At 40.8% G+C, this 20,890-nt stretch overlaps 1 protein-coding gene across 1 annotated transcript; it reads right to left on the minus strand.

Annotated features, from left to right (window-relative positions):
* Window positions 1–3,704: 3,704 nt before the first annotated feature.
* Window positions 3,705–20,354, minus strand: LOC140874174 (uncharacterized). Its single transcript, XM_073277455.1, has 3 exons — window positions 20,158–20,354; window positions 5,454–5,550; window positions 3,705–5,321 (listed from the first exon to the last, which is right to left on the minus strand). Exons 1-3 carry the CDS (start codon window positions 20,352–20,354, stop codon window positions 3,705–3,707), a joined length of 1,911 nt encoding a protein of 636 aa, XP_073133556.1.
* Between the last annotated feature and the right edge of the window lie 536 nt (window positions 20,355–20,890).

A 20,890-nucleotide genomic window follows, 5' to 3' on the forward strand; every position in this document is an offset into this window, starting at 1 on the left:
ATTTTGAGTGCCAGACCTGCCTGGGCTTTGAGACCACTGATGTGGATTTTGAGTGCCAGACCTGCCTGGGCTTTGAGACCACTGATGTGGATTTTGAGTGCCAGACCTGCCTGGGCTTTGAGACCACTGATGTGGATTTTGAGTGCCAGACCTGCCTGGGCTTTGAGACCACTGATGTGGATTTTGAGTGCCAGACCTGCCTGGGCTTTGAGACCACTGATGTGGATTTCGAGTGCCAGACCTGCCTGGGCTTTGCAAAGTATGTTTCAAAAAATTGTTTTATAAAGACAGACCAAAACTTTTCAGCGCCATATTTCCAAAATAAAATTGACACTAGACAGGAATGATCCAAATGTAAACAAGAAAACTTCAAAAATATAAATAACTGGTTAAGTGCCAGTTTAGCGAAAAATAGATAACATGATGAGGCCCGAACTGAGCTGTTAGGGATAATATTTTTTCAAGTGCTGCGCGTTCCATGGCCTTTTTCCCTTTTTACCTTGAGCATCTTCCAAGTAATATGCGGCTACTCCGGCTTTTCCTATCACTTTGAATGGACCTTCATACTTAGCTTCTAACTTTCCTCGTTCCCCTTGATGTTGTATTTTTCGCATAACTAGGTCTCCCTCTTGGAAAACCTTGGGGTATACTCTTTTGTTGTATGCTTGGGTCATTCATTTGCGATAGGCTGCTAGCCTAATTGCAGCTCGGGACCTGTTTTCTTCAAGTAAATCTAGATCCATTGCTCGTAATTCTTGATTGTTTTCCCCATACGCCATGATTCTTGCACTCTCTTGCCCTATCTCTGCTGGGAGCACAGCTTCAGTCCCGTATACCATGCTGAAAGGGGTTTCAATTGTACCGGACCGAGTTGTAGTTCGGTAGGACCATAATACGGAAGGGAGCTCATCTGCCCACTTGCCCTTAGCCGCATCCAGTCGTGTCTTGAGAGCTTGGACTATCGTTCTATTGGTAACTTCGACCTGTCCATTCCCCTGTGGATACGCGACAGAGGTAAAAACCTGTTCAATCTTCATTTCTTGACACCATGCTTGGACTTTAGATCCACAGAACTGTCGCCCATTGTCTGATACTAGCCTGCGAGGGATCCCAAAGCGACATACTATATTTTTCCATAAAATATTGAGCACTTCGTTCTCCGTAATCTTCGCAAGGGGTTCGGCCTCCACCCATTTGGAAAAGTAATCGACTGCGACCAACAAGAATTTCCTTTGTCCTGTGCTAACAGGGAATGGCCCTACTATGTCCATCCCCCATTGGTCAAAATGGCAAGCAGCCACCACTGCCTTCATGTATTCTGCAGGTCTCCACTGTAGGTTAGCGTGTCTTTGGAAATTATAGCACGAATGAACCAGATCTGAGGAGTCTTTTCGCATAGTAGGCCAAAAGAAACCAGCAAGAAGAGCTTTGCGAGCTAGGGCAAGACTGCCCAGGTGACTTCCGCAAGATCCCTCATGAATTTCCCGTAATACGTAATTTGCCTCGTCAGGGCCTAAACACTTTAACAAGGGCTGAGAGAAAGATCTCTTGAACAAAATTTGATCGATCATGACGAAGCGACGAGCCCTTCTTTTTACTTCCTTGGCCTTTTTGTTATCATTTGGTAATTCCTTCTTAGTCAGATATGTGTGTATGTCATATCTCCAATCCCCTTCTGGTACTTGAGTTAGCATATCATCAAGAGTCTCCAACTGAGACACAAGTTCCCGACCTGCAACAATGGGATCAGGCCAATCATTCAATGCACTAGCTAGGCGAGCCAAATGGTCGGCCTTGATGTTCTCATCTCGGGAGATTAGCTCTAAATTCAGCTCGGTGAATCCTTCCTTAGCTGTGTCTAATGCCTTAGCATATTTCCTCATTTTATCATCTTTGATCTCAAACTTTCCGTTGCTCTGCTGAATAGCTAGTTGGGAATCGGAATATAGAGTAGCCCGGGAGATACCCAAATTCCGTGCTGCCTTAAGTCCGAGTAGCAATGCCTCATATTCTTCTTCATTGTTAGAGGCTCTGAAGTCCAATCTGATTGATATATTAGTTTCTTCACCCCAAGGTGAGATGATCACGATTCCAGCTCCGCTCCCTGACTGACATGATGACCCATCTACAAAAATCTTCCATAGCTCTTCTTGTTCTAGCTGCACTGTCTCTGCCAAGAAGTCAGCCAGGGCTTGAGCTTTTATAGCTATTCGAGGTTCAAAATTGAGATCGTACTCACTCAATTCTGTGATCCATCTGACCAGTCTACCTGATGCATCTGGATTAGTTGCAATTTTTCCCAGGACGCTATTGGTGAGCACGGTGATGGGATGTGACAGGAAGTAAGGCCGTAATTTTCTTGCGGTGATTACCAGAGCTAAGGCAAGTTTTTCTTGGGTTAAATAATTGAGCTCGGCTCCCTTCAAGACATGACTCACAAAATAAACAGGCTGATGATTTGCCCCGTCCTTCTTGACCAGGACTGAACTGGCTGCTCGGGGTGTGACTGCCAGATATAGGAACAACTCTTCCCCTGGAATAGGCTTATTCAGCACGGGCAATTGTTTTAAATAGGTCTTCAAATCCTAGAAGGCCTTCTCACTTTCCTCATTCCATTCGAAATTTTTGGTCTTTCGCAATGCCTTGAAGAAGGATAAACTTTTATCTGCTGATCTGCTTATAAACCGGGCTAATGCGGTAATTCTTCCTGTTAGCCTTTGTACTTCCTGTACATTTCTGGGCGAGCTCATAGAAATGATAGCTTGGACTTTTTCAGGATTTGCCTCAATTCCCCTTCTCGTAACCATATAACCTAGGAATTTACCAGCCCGGACTCCAAAAGTACACTTGCTAGGGTTTAGCTTCAATTGATAATTTCTCAATTTCTGGAATGTTTGAGCCAGGTCGGTGATGAACTGGTCTGCAGTTTGGGTTTTGATCAGGATATCATCAACGTATACCTCAATGTTTTTCCCAATTTGTTGCTCGAACACTTTGTCCATTAGTCTCTGATATGTTGCCCCGGCATTTTTGAGTCCAAACGGCATGACCACATAGCAATAAGTTCCAGTTGATGTGACAAAACTCACTTTGTATTTGTCCTCTTTTGCCAAGGGAATTTGGTGATATCCCTGATAAGCATCCAAAAAACTGAGTAATTCATGCCCTGCAGTCGAATCAACCAGCTGATCGATTCTAGGCAGGGGGTAACAATCTTTAGGGCATGCTTTATTCAAATCTCGAAAATCTACACACATGCGCCATTTTCCCGTAGACTTTGGAACTAGGACTATGTTGGACAACCAGGTCGGGAAGTGGATTTCTTCAATGTGCCCCGCCTTGAGTAACTCGTCCACCTGCTCCTTTATTACTGCATCCTTTTCAGGACCAAAGTGTCGTTTCTTTTGAATAATAGGGCGATAACCTTTTATCACATTGAGCTTGTGTTCTGATATTTCCCGATGGACCTCTACCAGGTCTGAAACTGACCATGCAAAGACGTCTTTATTTTTTTGCATGCATTCCAGCAGTGTTCGCTTCAACTATGTTTCCAGGGTTCGAGCAATTTTTACTACCCCGAAAGGAGGGGAGATTATTACTTCTTCAGTTTCTTCTTCAGTGGCGACAGATGTGTCTTCTATCAAGTTGATTTTTTCCATGCCAGAAATTCCAGGTCGGTCGACGTTATCAGTCCTGGCTACTTTTTACTCTATTCTGACCTCCTCCACATAACACTTGCGCGAAATAACTTGATCACCTTGCACCTCCCCAACCTCATTACCCACTAGGAATTTCATTTTCTGATGCAGAGCTGATGCCACAGCCATGAAAGTGGTCATGGCAGGTCTGCCTAGTATAGCATTATAAGCGGATGGGGCATCCACTATAATGAAACTTACAATTCGGGTTTTGCGAGTGTTGTTTTTTCCAAGAGTTAAGGGTAGGTGGACTAATCCAACAGGTCGGATGGCATGACCCGTGAAACCAAAGAGTGATGTTACCACAGGCTCCATCTTGTACTGTCCCAAATCCATTTGATTTATTGCTTCTTGGAATAAAACATTGACTGAACTGCCTGAATCCACGAATATCCGAGCTACGTCATAGTTTGCGACTGTGGCCCTTATTACCAGCGCATCATTATGGTTGCTGGAAACCCCTTTCAAATCTTCTGGACCAAAGGAGAGGGTCGGGCCAGTATGGAAGATTTGATTCCCAATCTCCATATTTATTAATTTTCTACTGCTAGTTTTCCTAGCTCGATTGGAATCTCCGTCAGTAGGGCCTCCAGAAATCATGTTTATAATTCCTCTAGCCGGCGGAGCTGGTCTTTGATGAGCTCGGTCATCGTCAGGCTGGCCCTGATTCGGGTAATTGAAATCTTCATGGGGAGGAGCAGTCCTGGCTCTTTGCCTCGGTCTTTCTTGCTGTCTCTTGTTCGGGCGATATCCCTCTTGACGGCTCAATATATTTTTTAATTCAGCATGTTGTTGTATTATTCTTTCAATCTCTTGATCTAATTGACGACAGTTCTCAGTAATATGCCCATACTCATTATGAAAGAGACAATATTTATCTGACTCCCTGTTCCGAGGTCCCTTCTCGGTCCATGGAGGCCTTTGTGTGAGCTTCCGATCATCACAAATTTGGAGGGCTCGGACTTTACTCATGCGCAAGGGAGTGAAAGAGCTGAATTCTCCCAACAGAGCAGGTCGGAATGGTTGTCCCATTCCTGTCCCATTGCTCGGAACCCTATTGCCCTTTGAACTTTTTGGTCGCTCCCTCTTCACAGCTGCTCGCGAGACCTGAATCTCTTCCATGTTGACATATTTCTCAGCTCGGGCAAGTAATTCCTCATACGTCTCCGACGGCCTTTTTATTAAAGATTTAAGAAAATCTTTTGTATCCAGCCCTTGCATGAAAGCGCTGATGAGCAGGTCTGGGGTAGCCATGGGTACCTCGAGAGCCAAGGCACTAAACCTTCGAATGTATGCCATCAAATTTTCATGTTCCCGTTGTTTGATTGCAAAGAGACTGAAAGTAGTGGTAGGATGCTTTTTGCTACTAGCAAAGTGATGCAAAAAGGATTTGCTAAAATCCTTGAATTCCTTGATCTCCCCAGCGCGTAACGTATTGAACCATTGCTGGGCTGGTCCTATGAGAGTAGTAAGGAAAGCCCTACACTTGATCGGATCCGAATATTTATGCAGCAGAGCTGCATTCTCAAAGCGTGCTAAATGTTCCTCTGGATCGCCTTTACCATCGTACTCCCCGACGTGGGGCAATTTAAATTGTTTGGGAAGGTCAGCGTCCAATATCTCCTGAGTAAAAGGAATGTTTCTGATTGTGGTAGCTAGGTACCCGGCCTGCTTCTTCCAGAGCTACTCCATTTCTTCCTTCAATTTTTTGATCTCCTCGAGGTGGGCATTATGATCGGGGTGCGGAATATTTGCCTCATCCCTCTCTGCCAAAGCCCTCTGAACAGCCTGAGCTATTAACAACTCTAAATTAGGATGATTTCCATTCTGATCAGCCATCAAAACTCTTTTTCTGCAAATTCCCACAGACGGTGCCAATTGATGATGTCGGAATTTTACCTCGGGTTCGGTCTGGTAGAATGGATCCTCCAATTCCATAGAGCAGGTCGGGTCGGGTATGGCAGAGCTGCACAAGCAACAGCTAGGTCAAGGGGTGCCGAAAGTGTTTTCGGCGTGACCCCTCCGATGCCTAAGTCAGTGTCTTGAAGGCAGAGGGTATGATTAATGCGAGAATGAGAGATATGAGTACGTGAATGTAAAAGTGAGTAATGAATAATGAATAAAACCATAGCAGTACCTGTATTTATAGGAAAAAATAGAATAAGTTACCTAGTAGAATTATAACACATCCTGGACTAGGACTCTTCATCCATTGGACTCTTCTTAAGTTTATCTCTATCTTGTGAATATTTGAGAAGATCCATACTTATCCCACATGTATCAGAGTCTCACTCGAAAAAAAGATGCGTACAGCATACTGGGCCCAGCCCCGGTCGGCCCATTGAAGCATAACCTAGCTCGGCTCATTATGACCAGCCCAGGTCATGACAAAGCCCAACATAGCTTTGGACTGGACTGGACCCTACCACCTTGGGCTATGCTAGGTAAACCCATTATAAACGGGCTCGGGTGGAAATATTTTATCGGGGTAACAGAGTTTTTTGGTGGTAACATGGCCTCGATGCAGTAACATTCCAAGTTCATATACATTTCAAAGAAAGCTCAACAACAAATATAATACCATGATTTCTCAAGCAAGAATGCAACAGGAACCTTGAGCTAAGAAAATCGAGCAGGGCATAAATGGATTTCTCGAACAGGTCTTAAATATGCTTAGGGATTTCGAATGCTTCGGAAAATACCACACAGAATATAATGATTTACTAGGTGAGAACAAGAAACCATAATCTTGCCTATGCTAGAAGATAAGGAAATAGAAATCAAAGAACACGAGAGCCCGATGAGCTATGGCCGTGAGCTGCTAGGATCCAATCGTGAGCTGAAACCGGCTTGTCCAGCTTGCTAGGAGTGACTCACCGGAGCAGGAAACCAAGATTGAGGAGCTTAAATGAAGAAAATGGTATGCCGACGGGTTCCTTGAAGAACAGGGCAATCTCGGATGCAATGTGTGTGTGTGCATAAGTTTTAGTGTATAGGTAGGCAAACCCTGAAAAAAAATGGGAGGGTATGAATTTCATGAAAAGTGCTAAACCAATCTAGCAATTAGGACTACAAATTAAATTGCACTAAATAAAAATACAAGCTTCAATATCCAAGAATTTAAACACTTTAAATATTCTGATGTCACGGTGACGAATAAAATATTTAAATAACAAGCAGAACGATTAAAATAATTTTAAACAAATTAAACTAACGTTTAGGAGCAATTTAAATAAATACACAAGCAGAAATAAAAACATTTAAAATGATTTGGACAATTAAAATGGATTTAAATAAATAAGCTAAATATTTAAAATATTTTAAAATAATTTAAAATAACTGACCGCTAAACTTAGACTATTTAGAATAAATAAGTTGGACACTCAAAAATATTTAACCAAATAAGCTAAACAGTTAAAATCATTTTAAAGAATATGCTAAACAATTAAAATAAAAATCATTTAAATAAGAAAAACCTAAACCTTTAAAATATTAACACAATTTAAATTGCACAATAAAATTATTTAGACAGATAAACTTAAACAATTAAAAATATTAATTAAATAGTCAGTAAAATAAAATCATTTGAATAAATAATAAAATATTTTAATAGCACATAATTCAAGTAAAGAATTTAAAACAATTAAACTTAAAAATAAAAATTCTAATATTTATTTAATTTAATGCATGCGATTTAGTAGATTGGATTTTAGGTGCTATAATTCCTTCCCCCCTTAAATGGAATTTCGTCCTCAAAATTCAAGACTTATTAACTGGGTTCGAATACCCTAGACCAGTTCAACACTAAATTACCAACTTTGCACCCACGTGAGATTGCCCAAATCAGTTTTCGCTGCGCCACTCTGATACTAATCGACACCTACAAACAAGGAGCTGTCTTACTCCCACTGCGAAATAAATTTTCAAATTCCTATCTATCCCCAAATGATTGTAGCCTAAGAGAAATTTCTAATCATTGTTCCCATGTGACTGTAAAAGTTTTAATTCGTCACCTAAAGTCCTAAAATATCCGATAATTTCCTTAGTTCGATCACCTTAAATACCTAATCACCGCTTCAAGCAGTAGATTCCGTATAACCAATAAATAATTCATTTCAACTTCGACCATAAATAAAAAAACACTTTCTAACAACGAAACTACGCTTAATGCCTATTTATCGATTAAGCTTAACATATATGATCTAGAACTCGAATTCTTAAGAAATTCACCAGTTCACAAAATTCTTAGCAACTAACACTAAACCTTTCTAAATAGAATAGCTAAAAGACTATACAATTCTACCTCGATAGACCTCAAGATACGAGATGATTCTAACTCGTACTTCTAAAACAACGACACATGAAACCCATCATGCGTCACTAACAACTCTGCGCCAGCTCAACATATAAAACAAATTACCTATCTCCTCGGCAATCGCATAAGAACCGACAAAACGAGTAAATTTCATTATGTTCCAAAATCGGTAGTATTACGGAACAATGATACCTTCAAGAACAACTTAATATCCATTTTGAAATTCTAAAGGTCTAAGCCACTTATTAGTAGTGCTACACTTAATGGTCCTGGGCATATGTTCAATCCCTTACGCAACGACTAAGAAATCCATAATTTACACCTCAAGTAAAAATATACCACGAGTTATCATCCACTTATTGGATTAAACGGTCTCTAAGCACTAAATAATTCTAACAGATCACCTGAATTCATATCTCAAATCTCTAGTTCAACTTGACAGCATGTCTGAAAATCCAAAAATTCCCAAATTATTATATATACAACCTGAATTCATATTTCAAGAACTTAGTACCCAATCAGACACCTTGAAGAGTTTGTAACCCGATCGTAAATGCTTTCTAATTACTCCCCCCAGTACCTTAGCATTTCACAGGTAAGTAAATCTATCGCTTATCCAGAAAACTTCCTAAATATTCTATTCATCACTCTATTCCCATAGTTGGTGCAATAGCCTTACTGGTTGACATTCATAAAATCTTAGAATGCTAATATAAAGTACCCAAAAGTCTCTAGGGATGACTCAAATTCCTATCTTGTAACTGTTCACCCATTCAGCTTACCAAAAATCATCTGTTTACTCTTAACGATCCTATTTAAAATGGAAACAACTCATTCAAATAATTTACTAACTAGTAGTCTTCTCGCTAGAACTAGATATAATTAGTAGTCGTCATTTCTCATAACACAATGATAACTTAGGATTCTATCTAATACTAATACTAAATTCCAACGGTCTAAACACTTACAAAGCGGTTACGAGTCGATTCTCTACACAAGAATAGAAATGATAATTTGAAACTATGATTCACCCAAATAATCCACCATGATGGATCATGAAAGGAAACAAATGCACAAGTAATTCTGCTTAATACGAAATGAAATAATGCAAGCATTACAAACAAACGAGCTGAAAGTAAAAATCTAGATAAGTGAAAACAACTCACTCATAATTAAATTCTAGGGATGAGTGAATAATAATAGAGGCTCCATGAATAATAAATATGAGCCAACAAGATACAAATCTTGTGATCATTCACCCATGGTTAATGAAATAATTCTCAAACAATCAAGGAATAATTAAGGCAGTCAGTGTGACTTCAGTCGAGAGAAGTTTACACAAGTTAATAATCAGGGGAAACAACGACCTCAAAATAAAATCAGATGTTAGCTACACAACATGAGTAGATTACCAAAAAGAAAAAAAAATTGAATCTTACTCACATCAACATGTGACTCTAGAACCGAAGAAAAATTTCAAGAAGTATAAAACATGAACAAAATTTTATTAAGAAGTTCAACCAAGGTCAAAGTGGCTGAATACAACATTGACTGATGTCTGAAAAATTCATAAATGAACAAAGGATGTGCAAAGAAATTTCTGATACACAAGGTATATGTTGTAACGGATTTGAGCACAAAAGAAAAAGGAAATGACGATCGGAGTAGTAGTTCACATAATTGAAAGGCTCGCAGTAACCGACTCACAATTTCCAAAAATCTTACCTGCCCAAATAAACAAATAAAATTCAAACTATCCATAATAATATTAAAACCAAGTTCATATCCCAAGTCTTCATACGAGTTTTGATTCATTAACTGAACAGACCAAAACATACGCATTATCAATTTCTTAAACAAACTATTCGCTTAGTGGTATCTGACAAAAATCTATTATGAGAAAAATAAATTACAACAAGGACCCAACAATTAGTATCTCCTAATGCGCAGATTTGATATCTTCCAACAAACTCCTACAACCTCATCAAAATTACTAACACTACTTAATAACTCAAACAACAACCATGTACTGCCCACAATTGGAGGAATATTGGTACACCAACTCCATTTAACATGGAACCGCATGCTACGAAAATAAACAGTCAAATAATACACTTTAAATTATAAAAGAAGTTTTAAACAAAAATAAACACTAAACTACACACTTAATTAAATTAAACATCTAGTTTTGAAAATATTTTAAAAATAAGGTGACATCAAAAAATTTAAAGTAATAAATCAATTACAACTACCATATAAAATTCATTAAAACTTAAAAACTTTGAGGCGAGACTTCTCGAGTTTCTTGCAACCGGCAGTAGGAACAACCCAAACCAAAACCATGCTCTGATACCAACTGAAACGACCCTAACTCTACATTAAATTAACTAAATAAAATATGGATTTTTTTAAAAAAAATATTTAAAAAAAATTTCGGCATGACCTAACTATTCATATAACCAACCACCTATCACAGAAAGCAAGTTTAAAAAAATTCAAACAACAACATTAAATAAACTAGACCGAGAAAGGAACGAGAACCGGAGAAAAGATTAGACATTTCTAACATCAAAAGATTAAGCGATTACATATTTACATGCCCATAAATAATTCTAAAGAATATTATCTTTACATTTACATTTACTAAATTAACAAGATGAAAGACTTTAAAGTGCTAAAATAAACTTTTGCGGAAGACTGGAATGGTCAGAGGGATGTGTCGTGCCCGCATCACAGTCCTCTCGATAGTCCTACCCCACAATCTCAAAGAAATACTCCTCACCCGAAAACAATAAGTGTAGTGAGTCTAAAAGACTCAACAAGAATATGGGGGGATAACGAGTACTACATAAATACAAGCACAAACAGATTAAAAATAGCTTGATAATAAAATACTTGTGCCTTTAATTTGAATAAAATGTACTTCTAAAATGAGATAACATGAATATAACATATGCATGGCTGACCGGCTAAACCGGTGTAATATAAATCTACTGACAAGCATACCAGATCAAGTAATAGTAAAGTAGACAGAGAGTCCAAGTATCGATCCCACAGGAACTGTTGTCAATTCTCAAGATTTAATTATTTTACTTAATCTAGACAAAATAATAGAATGGATTTTGAATTAAATAAAATAAGAACATAAAATAAAAAATTATTAAGAAATAAGAATAAAAATAACTAAAGATAAAAATAATTAAAACAAAGACAACCAAGACACACGTAGGTACCGAACAAATCATGTAACAAGTAGTCGATTCAGGACTCAGATTTAATCTTAATTCACGAGAATTCTCCTAATTTGTTCAAAGGTCTATTTCTAGAACAATCAAACCTATTCAAATATTGACGAACTAATCTTTCGTAATTCTAATCAAATTTGAATGCATTAAATATTTTTGAAAATTCAGTTTACACCCAAATCGCACACTGAAACCGAATTCTATTTCTAGTTAGTTTTACAATATGATGATTATCAAAGTGATCAAAATCAAAATCTCCTCTATCAACTTGGAATCGATTAACGTGCAAGCAAAAAGTTGATCAGACTATTCACAAGACAAATATAAATCTGACAATCAATAAAATAAAATCAACTTTGAAAAGTCTCAAACAAACATCCAAGTTTTCTACATGAATTTGTTCGGCCCAATCATGCCGTCTTGGTTGAAAACAAACTACTCAATAATTGAAACTAGAATTAAACAAAAATTAAGAAAAAATAACAAAAGAAAGAAAAAAAATCTTCTCTCCCAAGCCTATAGCAGCCGCCTTCTCCCTTGTGTAATCTCTCTGCCTTCTGGAACTTCGGAACCCCCAAAATATGATATATCTTTTATTTATATGGTCCGAAACCCATACAAAATAATTTCCTTCCAAAACAAGGACTTTTCGGAACAAATCTGAAGCCGGAACACGCGCTCGCGCGCCTGGAGAAGCCTTGCGCTCGCGCAGAACAAAAAAACAGAGTTTGGATCAGCAACTCGCGCGCGCGCGAGCTCAATTCTCGCGCGTGCGCAACTCAAAATTTCTGCTGCGAGCGACGATTTTGAAAAATTCATATCTTGAGATCTAGCCGTTGGATCGAGTTGAAATTTGGAAAGAAGATTTAAAACATCTTGAACTCGATTCGGAACGGCGAAGATCAGATTTGGTTCTCTCTAAAAATAAATTTGATTTTTTGAACAAAGCTACTCCGTAATTCACTCTTCAACAATTCATTTTCTTACAAAATTAACCCGAGGAGAGAAATACACACACATGCACTAAAACACATAAAAACACATAAAACAACATGAATGCACATAAAATAGACATAAACCTATCACGAAATAATGCACACAAAATGCACTTATCAACACCCCCATACTTAAACCTTGCTCGCCCTCGAGAAAGATATGCAAAAACAATATGCACACAAAAACATAAGTAAGGACGATTCATGAGAGTGCACAGCCTCCGAGAAGTTCAATCACAAAAACAAAATCACCGACGCTCTCAACTTTTCATAATACACCTTCGGTTTAACGTGAACGTGTGTGTGTGAACTGTCATTCCAGTTTCATACAACTTAGACCGAATTCGTTTCAAAACTGCTTAGCGACCTATGACAAATTAGTACAAGTTTCACTCTTCAAGTGCCCATTCCGTCCAATGACCTCTAGACTAAACTCACCTCCCTTGAGATAATGAATTACACACCTCCGGATTTTGCATCCGGTATTGCTTTAGCCCCAATAATTACCCGCTTACTTAGCTATAACTGGCTAGGATACGAAAAATCTTTCTCTTTTTTTAATCCCCTCATCTATAGCCCGGATGGAGCATCAACCCCATTTTACCCGCAAACTTAGCTATGGAGCAATGATTAGGATTTCAATCATTGTCCAAGCCCGGATGGAGTTGTAAAATTTTTTTTTTCTAGGTGCGCCCAAGATCATAGGTGTAAACTAGAGCCTCATCAAAATTCATAGAACACAATCAAGATCCACAAACCACCTATTGTCGTGCAATGGTCAAACAGACAGAAACTTTATCAAATCTTTCGTTACACTCTACTGGTCTAACACAAGTGCTTATAAATATTCACGGTTCAACCTACAGTTTCTCATGTCCAGTCAAGAGCAAATTTTTTTCAAAAATCCATTTTTTTTTTCAAATAAACTTCATCATCATAAGCTACCATGACTCGTCCTAATCATGCAAGACAACACAAACAACAACAAAATGATATGCATGATTACGAACCAAACACAAAAACTAAATCAAATGAATGCAAACAGAATGAACACAAAACATAATAACTAAACAACAACACAATAACCAATGCAATAAACTAGTCTACCCCCCCTCCCCCCATACTTATCCAAAGCATTGCCCTCAATTCTTCACAACAATGAACAGAATGCATACAAACACACAAATGCAAAGACGACCAAAAACACAATGAAAACAACAATAACACTCCCCTGGTTTTCTATTCATCCTCTTCCTTCTTGACGATATCCGCTGGGTAAGGTAGCATTAGTCTAGATATATTGGCAGGCATGACCAACTGGCATGGGAAAGAAACAAAAATAAAAAATAGATAAAAATAAAAAAACGCAAAAAGAAACTAAAAATTAAAGTAAAGAACACTGGGTTGCCTCCCAGTCAGCGCTAAATTTATAGTCTACAGCCCGACTATGCAGAAGCAACCATCAAAGAGCGGCTTCTGCCCATAGAAAGAATCATATGACTCTACGTATGGGTTTTGATTTCCTCCGCCCTTAAGCTTGGCGTGATATATGAAGTTTAAGCTTGTCGGTCCAACAATACTCGACATGAATTTTTTATTTTGGAAGGAGACTCCGAATCTAGGTTGAAGCTCATAGAGGATGCAATATTGTGGAGTTGACGTCAATGGAAAGAACGTATCTTCTAACGGTGTACATGGAACAACCATTGACGAGGTAAAATCTGTAGCCTTGTATGTGTCTTCCTCCTCCAATTTCATTGTTGGCTCATCATCACAAGATGATTCCTCAATTGATAGTTCTTCTTGATCTTGCTCAATTTCTTCATTCTCTTGGCAGATTTCAGAAATAGGTTCTCTAAGAAGCGCAATCTGTTCATCCAAAATACTCAAAAGTTTGATGCGGCTTCCGAAGAACCGATTTATCTCTGTCTGTTGTCGCACAATGTTCTCCAACTTAGCCACATGATCCTCAGAACGCCTATACACTCTTCTTGATGATCAAGTTTTAGTGACCCAACCCGGATCCACTACCTAATCAGAGTTATAATAAAGCGCATGCAATATTACTTAAAGCGTAAGGAGCGGATAATTTAAAATACAACAAATCAAATCGTTAGAATACAACCGACGATATCATAAGTGTATAAATACCATTATACAACCAAATCGAAGGTTAAGGGTAAACAAATCCCTACCCTCTAAAACCTCACACTCTCGGATCCTCAATCCTGTTGAGAGCCGCCTGGACCGTCCAACCTCAAACCTACCCCGCCACAAGGTACACCACAATACCCAAACACAGGGGTGTGAGCGACAAAGCTCAATACATAAGCAATGATATATGTACAAATATGCGCACACAGATGATTTAAAATCCCAGGTAAAACACTTGCTCATGGCGCTAGAAATATACAGTACCGGCTAGAGAGCGACTCCGCGGGGTACTCGTATATTCTATATCAGGGCCGAGTCAACCCCATCCTGACTCGAATCCAAAATAGGATACAAGTCCTATATGGAAACTGTCATACCTGACTCGAGTCCAACATGAGATCACTGTTCCCTATGGAGATTGTCAATTACTCACATCTCTCGGGATGCAGTCATACGTAAAATCGTGCATGTGCTAAGGCGATAAAACATGCTAAAACATGATAAAGCATATAGCACATACTCATGCAACATACATGCAAATATATCGTTATGGCTATCTCGGTCAGTACTTACGTACCTCTAACACTGCTGGTCAAAACCAAGCTCCGCTGGTCTAGACTCCAAGCCTACTAGTCCAGTCTACTGCTACTACAATGCAAATACCCATGCATCACTAATTAAGCTCTAAAAGACTTAACTAAGCTATAGCATACTCCTAAATATTTTTAGAAAGCCAAAGCCATACCTGCGTCCGTCGTTTGCCCTTTGCTGTCGATAGGCTCAAAACTAGGCCACAGCTCCGCTACGACGTCTAGATCGCTGCACCACTTCCGGAATCCCGATAGGACGCCTAGATCTCCCTAGATCTGAGTTAGAAGGCCTAGGAATTGAGAGAAAAGAAAGGAATTGGTGCACCTCAAATGAAGTCTCGGCCCTCATATTTATAGGCAGAGTTTAGGCCGTCCGAACTCGACTTCGGATCCTCCGAACTGGTTCGGATCCTTCGATCCTGACTTCGGACCCTCCGAAGTCCTATCAGTGATGTCACCAATGACGTATTATTTCAGGACAGCTGGCTGGCTATTGTTCGGGCCGTCCGATCGATCTTCGGATCGTCCGAACTCCTCGGGCCTCCGATCCTTGGCTTCGATTACGTTCTGGCCCTCCGAACCTTCCGAAACCATACCCACCATTTTCGAGTGTCCTGAATCTATTTTTGGACTCCGTTAATCCATTTGAAATCTTCTTAATCATTTTTTACTTAATCTTAACATGATCACATGATTAATTACTCATTAATCATTAATTCTGGTTACGGGTCACTACATTCTCCCCCACTTAAGAAATTTCATCCTCGAAATTTGAAGTCAGAGGAAAAATACAGAACTCAACACGAATGTTCTTTATTACAACTGAACAAGTACAAACTCAATACAAAGAAGTACAAAATCTCAAAATAACTTGGGGTGCTCGGCTCGCATCCGGCTCTCTAACTCCCAAGTAGCTTCCTCTGTACCTCTGCGCTGCCACTATACCATCACCAACGGTATACGCTTGTTACGAAATACCTTGTCCTTCTTGTCCATAATCCGTAGGGGTCTCTCCACATACGACAGATCCTGATCTAATTGTACCTCGGTCGGATGCAAAATCTGCGACTCATCCGCCACGTACTGTCTCAATAAGGACACGTGGAACACATCATGGATCCCCAAAAGATCTGGTGGCAATGCTTGACGATAAGTCGCGTCCCCAACCTTCTCGAGAATCTCAAAAGGACCAATAAATCTCGGTGTCAGCTTACCCTTGCGACCAAACCTCATCACCTTCCGGAAAGGTGACACACGCAAGAATACATGCTCTCCTACCTCAAAGTGTAACGGCCTCCGGTGAGTGTTCACGTAGCTAGCCTGTCGATCCTGGGCTGCCTTAATCCTGCGTCGGATCAACTCCACTGCATCAGTCATCTGCTGAATCATCTGAGGACCCTCAACCTGACGCTCGCCAACCTCGTCCCAAAAGAGTGGTGTACGACAACGTCGTCCATAAAGAGCCTCAAATGGTGTCATGTCAATGCTGCGATAGAAACTATTGTTGTAAGCGAACTCCACCAATGGTAAATGATCGTGCCACGCTGGACCGAAATCCATCACCGCTGCGCGAATCATATCCTCTAAAGTGCGAATAGTACACTCGGACTGTTCGTTTGTCTCTGGATGATAAGTCATACTCAAGCTCAAAGTAGTACCAAGGGCTCGCTGGAAACTACCCCAAAATCTCAAGGTGAATCTCGGATCTCTATCACTGACAATGCTCAATGGAATTCCATGCAATCTAATGATCTCCCATACATTCAATTGAGTCATCCTATCAAAGGTATAATCGCGGTTATAGGGAAGAAAATGTGCTGAATTCGATAATCGATCCACAACAACCCAAATAACATCACAATTCCTGGAAGACATAGGCAAGTGGGTGACAAAATCCATCGTCACATGCTCCCACTTCCACTCAGGAATCTCTAAGCTGTGAAGTAACCCTCCGGGTCGTCTAAACTCTGCCTTGACCTGCTGACACACAAGGCATCGGGATACAAATTGATAAACACTGCGCTTTATCCCTTTCCACCAAAATCGAGTGCGAAGATCCTTATACATCTTCATGTTGCCTGGATGTACAGAAAATCTACTGCGGTGAGCTTGTGATAAGATCTCTTCCCTCAAAGCAGAATCCTCGGGTACCACTACTCGACCAGAAAGACACAATAGATTGTCTCCTTGCATATGAAAACCAAAAGTATTTCCACCCTCATCCAAACGGGCTAACTTCTGAGTCCTCAGATCAGAATTCTGAGTTTTTCGGATTCGTTGATACAAGGCTGGCTATGCAAGAACAAAAGAAACACGAATCCCTTGTTGTTCTTTCTTATGACGTAACGTGAATCCCAAATAACAACACTCCTCCACTGCCTTCGAAACCGAACTGGTACGAAGGGAACTCACATAAACCTTGCGACTAAGCGCATCAGCAATGGGGTTTGAAGAACCTGGATGGTACTTGATCTCACAATCATAATCCTTCAACAGGTCCATCCAACGACGCTGTCACATGTTAAACTCAGCCTGAGTGAACAGATACTTCAAACTCTTATGATCGATGAAGATCTCGAATCTTTCTCCGTACAAATAGTGATGCCATATCTTCAGAGCAAAGACAATGGTTGCAAGCTCTAGATCATGTACGGGATAGTTATCCTCGTGAGTTTCAATTGTCTGGAAGCATACGCAATCACGTGGCCATTCTGAGTCAACAAGCACCGCAAACTCTGGAGCAAAGCATCAGTGTAGACTACAAACCCACCTGATCCAGACGGCAAAGCAAGAACTGGAGTTGTCGTCAAACGACGTCTCAACTCACAAAAACTATCTTCACAAGCATCAAAACACACGAAAGAAGCATATTTCTTCGTCAGCTGTGTCAAAGGCCAAGCTATCTGAGAGAAGTTCTCCACAAAACGTCGGTAGTACCCTGCCAAACCAAGGAAACTACGAATCTCAGAAGCTGTAGTCAAACGCGACCAATTCAGAATAGCCTCTGTCTTGATAGGGTCAATAGATACGCCGTTCTGAGAAATGACATGACCAAGGAATATAACTCGGTTGATCCAGAAGTCACACTTGCTCAACTTCGCATACAACTGCCTCTCTCTCAAAACTTGGAGTACAGTGTATATATGATAGACATGTTCATCCATGCTGCGAGAATAAACCAAGATATCATCGATGAACACTACCACGAACTTATCCAAAAAGTCGCGGAACACCCTGTTCATTAGATCCATAAAAACAGCTGGAGCATTCGTCAGACCAAACGGCATCACTAGAAATTCATAGAGTCCATACCGTGTACGAAATGTTGTCTTAGGAACATCCTTCTGCCAAACTCGCAACTGATGATACCCAGACCAAAGATCAATCTTTGAATAGACAGAAGTACCCTGCAACTAATCAAAGAGATCATCTATCCGCGGAAGAGGATACTTATTCTTCACTGTCACTTGATTCAACTGACGGTAATCGATACACAACCACATCGAACCATCCTTCTTCTTGACAAACAGCACTGGGGCTCCCCATGGAGAAACATTGTGTCAAATGTAGCCCTTATGAAGAAGATCTTGCAATTTCTCATGCAGCTCTTTCATCTCTGATGGCGCTAAACGATAAGGAGCTCTGGAAATCGGTGCACTCCCTGGCAGTAACTCAATGCCAGACTCGATCTCCCGTACTGGAGGCAAACCTGTAATTTCCTCCGAAAACACATCTGGAAAATCACGAACCACTGGTATCTCCTGGATGTCTGGTCCCTTCAAGGATGCATCAATGGCGTAGATAAGGTAGCCTTCCCCGCCAGACTCTAAAGCACGTCGGGCCTTCAGAGCAGAAACCACTGGCATTGGGGGTTGCGCTCCCTCACCATAGAAACACCAAGACTCGTTATCCTCTGGTCGAAACTGAACAAATCTCTGATAGCAGTCTACTATCGCGTGGTAGGTAGTCAAGAGATCTATCCAAATGATGCAATCGAAATCCTCCATAGCTAGAACCATCAGGTTAGCACTAAGCTGATGCCCCTCAAAATCCAAAACACAACCCACAACTAGACGCTTGGCTAAAACCTCGCTACCCATAGGAGTAGAAACTACTAGCAAGACGTCTAAAAGAATGAATGACAGCTTATACTTCTTAGCAAAACGTGCTGATACGAAAGAATGCGATGCACTAGTATCAATCAAAATATATGCAGGAAAACCACACAAAATACAGATACCTGCGATCATCCGATCACTGTCAGCCTCTTCTTGTTCCTGGTTAAGGGCAAAGACCTGACCCTGGGCACGTGGCCGCAAAGAAGAATGACCTCGAGAAGGAGTCTGAGCATGTTGCCGCTGAGACTGCTGCGGCTACTGATGCTGCTGCGAATACTGCTGCTGAAAAGGTGGCTGCTGGAACTGAGGTGGCTGAACAGATTCCTGAGAACCTCCTGAACCACTCGCTGCCCCAATCAGCATCGGAAAATCCCTCTTCATGTGACCCTCCTGGCCAAACTAGAAACATGCACTGGTCGATCAACCACACTGTCCTGGAGGATGTCTGCGTCTGCACTGAATACATCGGTTCGGTCTCTGTCCACCAAAACGATGCACTCCGCTGGATCCAGATGAAGAAGAAGAAGCACCTCCTGTCTTCTTGAAAGACTGACCCTTTGGACCCAAAGGACTAGAACTCTCTATTCTAGAAGAAGAAGAGAAGAGTCTCCTGTTCCTTCGGATACTGTCCTCCGCCTGGCGACAATGGTCCACCAAGCCCTCGTAGGTCATATCACTGCCAACAGCAACCATCCGATGAATCTCAGGGTTCAGACCCTGAAGGAAATGGTCGTACTTTGCTATAGAACTATCATCAATGTGAGGACAATAAGGTAGCAGATCAAGGAACTTCTGCTGGTACTCCTCGATCGTCATCGTACCCTGTCGCAGACTCAGTAACTTACTGGTTTTCGCCTGTCGAAGAGCTGAAGGGAAATATAGTCTCTGATAAGCTGTACGAAACTCGCCCCACGTAGCTACTCCTCTCGCTGCTATGAATGGTGCGGAAGTAGATCTCCACCACTTCCTCGCTCAACCCTCAAGCATAAAGGCAAGAATCTCCATCTTATCCTCGTCTGTGCAACGAAACTCCTGAAAACACTGCTCTATCCTCTCGAGCCAATCCTCACCCTCCTTAGGCTTCTCACCACCTGTCAAGGGCTTCGGGCTAACCTCCTTAAACCTGCGCATGCTCACTCGTTTGCGCTCCTCATGCTGGCCTCGACGACGTCTACGATCATTCGGATCGCCCCATCGACCGCCACCTCCGCTATCGTGGCTCTCATCGTAATCTGTCATCTGTTACACAATAAAAGATAATAACTTAATCCGCTTTACGTAATTCCCAGGGCAATGCGATCGGATACCAAAAAGTGTAGTGACCCAACCCGGATCCACTACCTAATCAGAGTTATAATAAAGCGCATGCAATATTACTTAAAGTGTAAGGAGCGGATAATTTAAAATACAACAAATCCAATCGTCAGAATACAACCGACGATATCATAAGTGTATAAATACCATTATACAACCAAATCAAAGGTCCAAGGTAAACAAATCCCTACCCTCTAAAACATCACACTCTCAGATCCTCAATCCTGCTGAGAGCCGCCTGGACCGTCCAGCCTCAAACCTGCCCCGCCACAAGGTACACCACAATACCCAAACACAGGGGCGTGAGCGGCAACGCTCAATACATAAGCAATGATATATGTACAAATATGCGCACACAGATGATTTAAAATCCCAGGTAAAACACTTGCTCATGGCGCCTGGAATATACAGTACCGGCTAGAGATTGACTCCGCGGGGTACTCGTATATTCTATATCAGGG

The sequence above is a fragment of the Henckelia pumila genome, chromosome 1, assembly GCF_033568475.1.
Source record: "Henckelia pumila isolate YLH828 chromosome 1, ASM3356847v2, whole genome shotgun sequence".
NCBI lineage: Eukaryota > Viridiplantae > Streptophyta > Magnoliopsida > Lamiales > Gesneriaceae > Henckelia > Henckelia pumila.

Bases quoted from the DNA above. Each gene is read 5' to 3' on its own strand.
- LOC140874174 (XM_073277455.1), bottom strand. From the start codon at position 20,354: ATGACAGATTACGATGAGAGCCACGATAGCGGAGGTGGCGGTCGATGG. The intron at 5,551-20,157 runs GTGTTTTCAGGA...GGGAATTTGCAG, and splicing joins TGGCTCGAGAGGATAGAGCA to AAAAAGAGTTTTGATGGCTG. The intron at 5,322-5,453 runs GCAAATATTCCG...CCTTTTACTCAG, and splicing joins CTTTGGCAGAGAGGGATGAG to GAGATATTGGACGCTGACCT.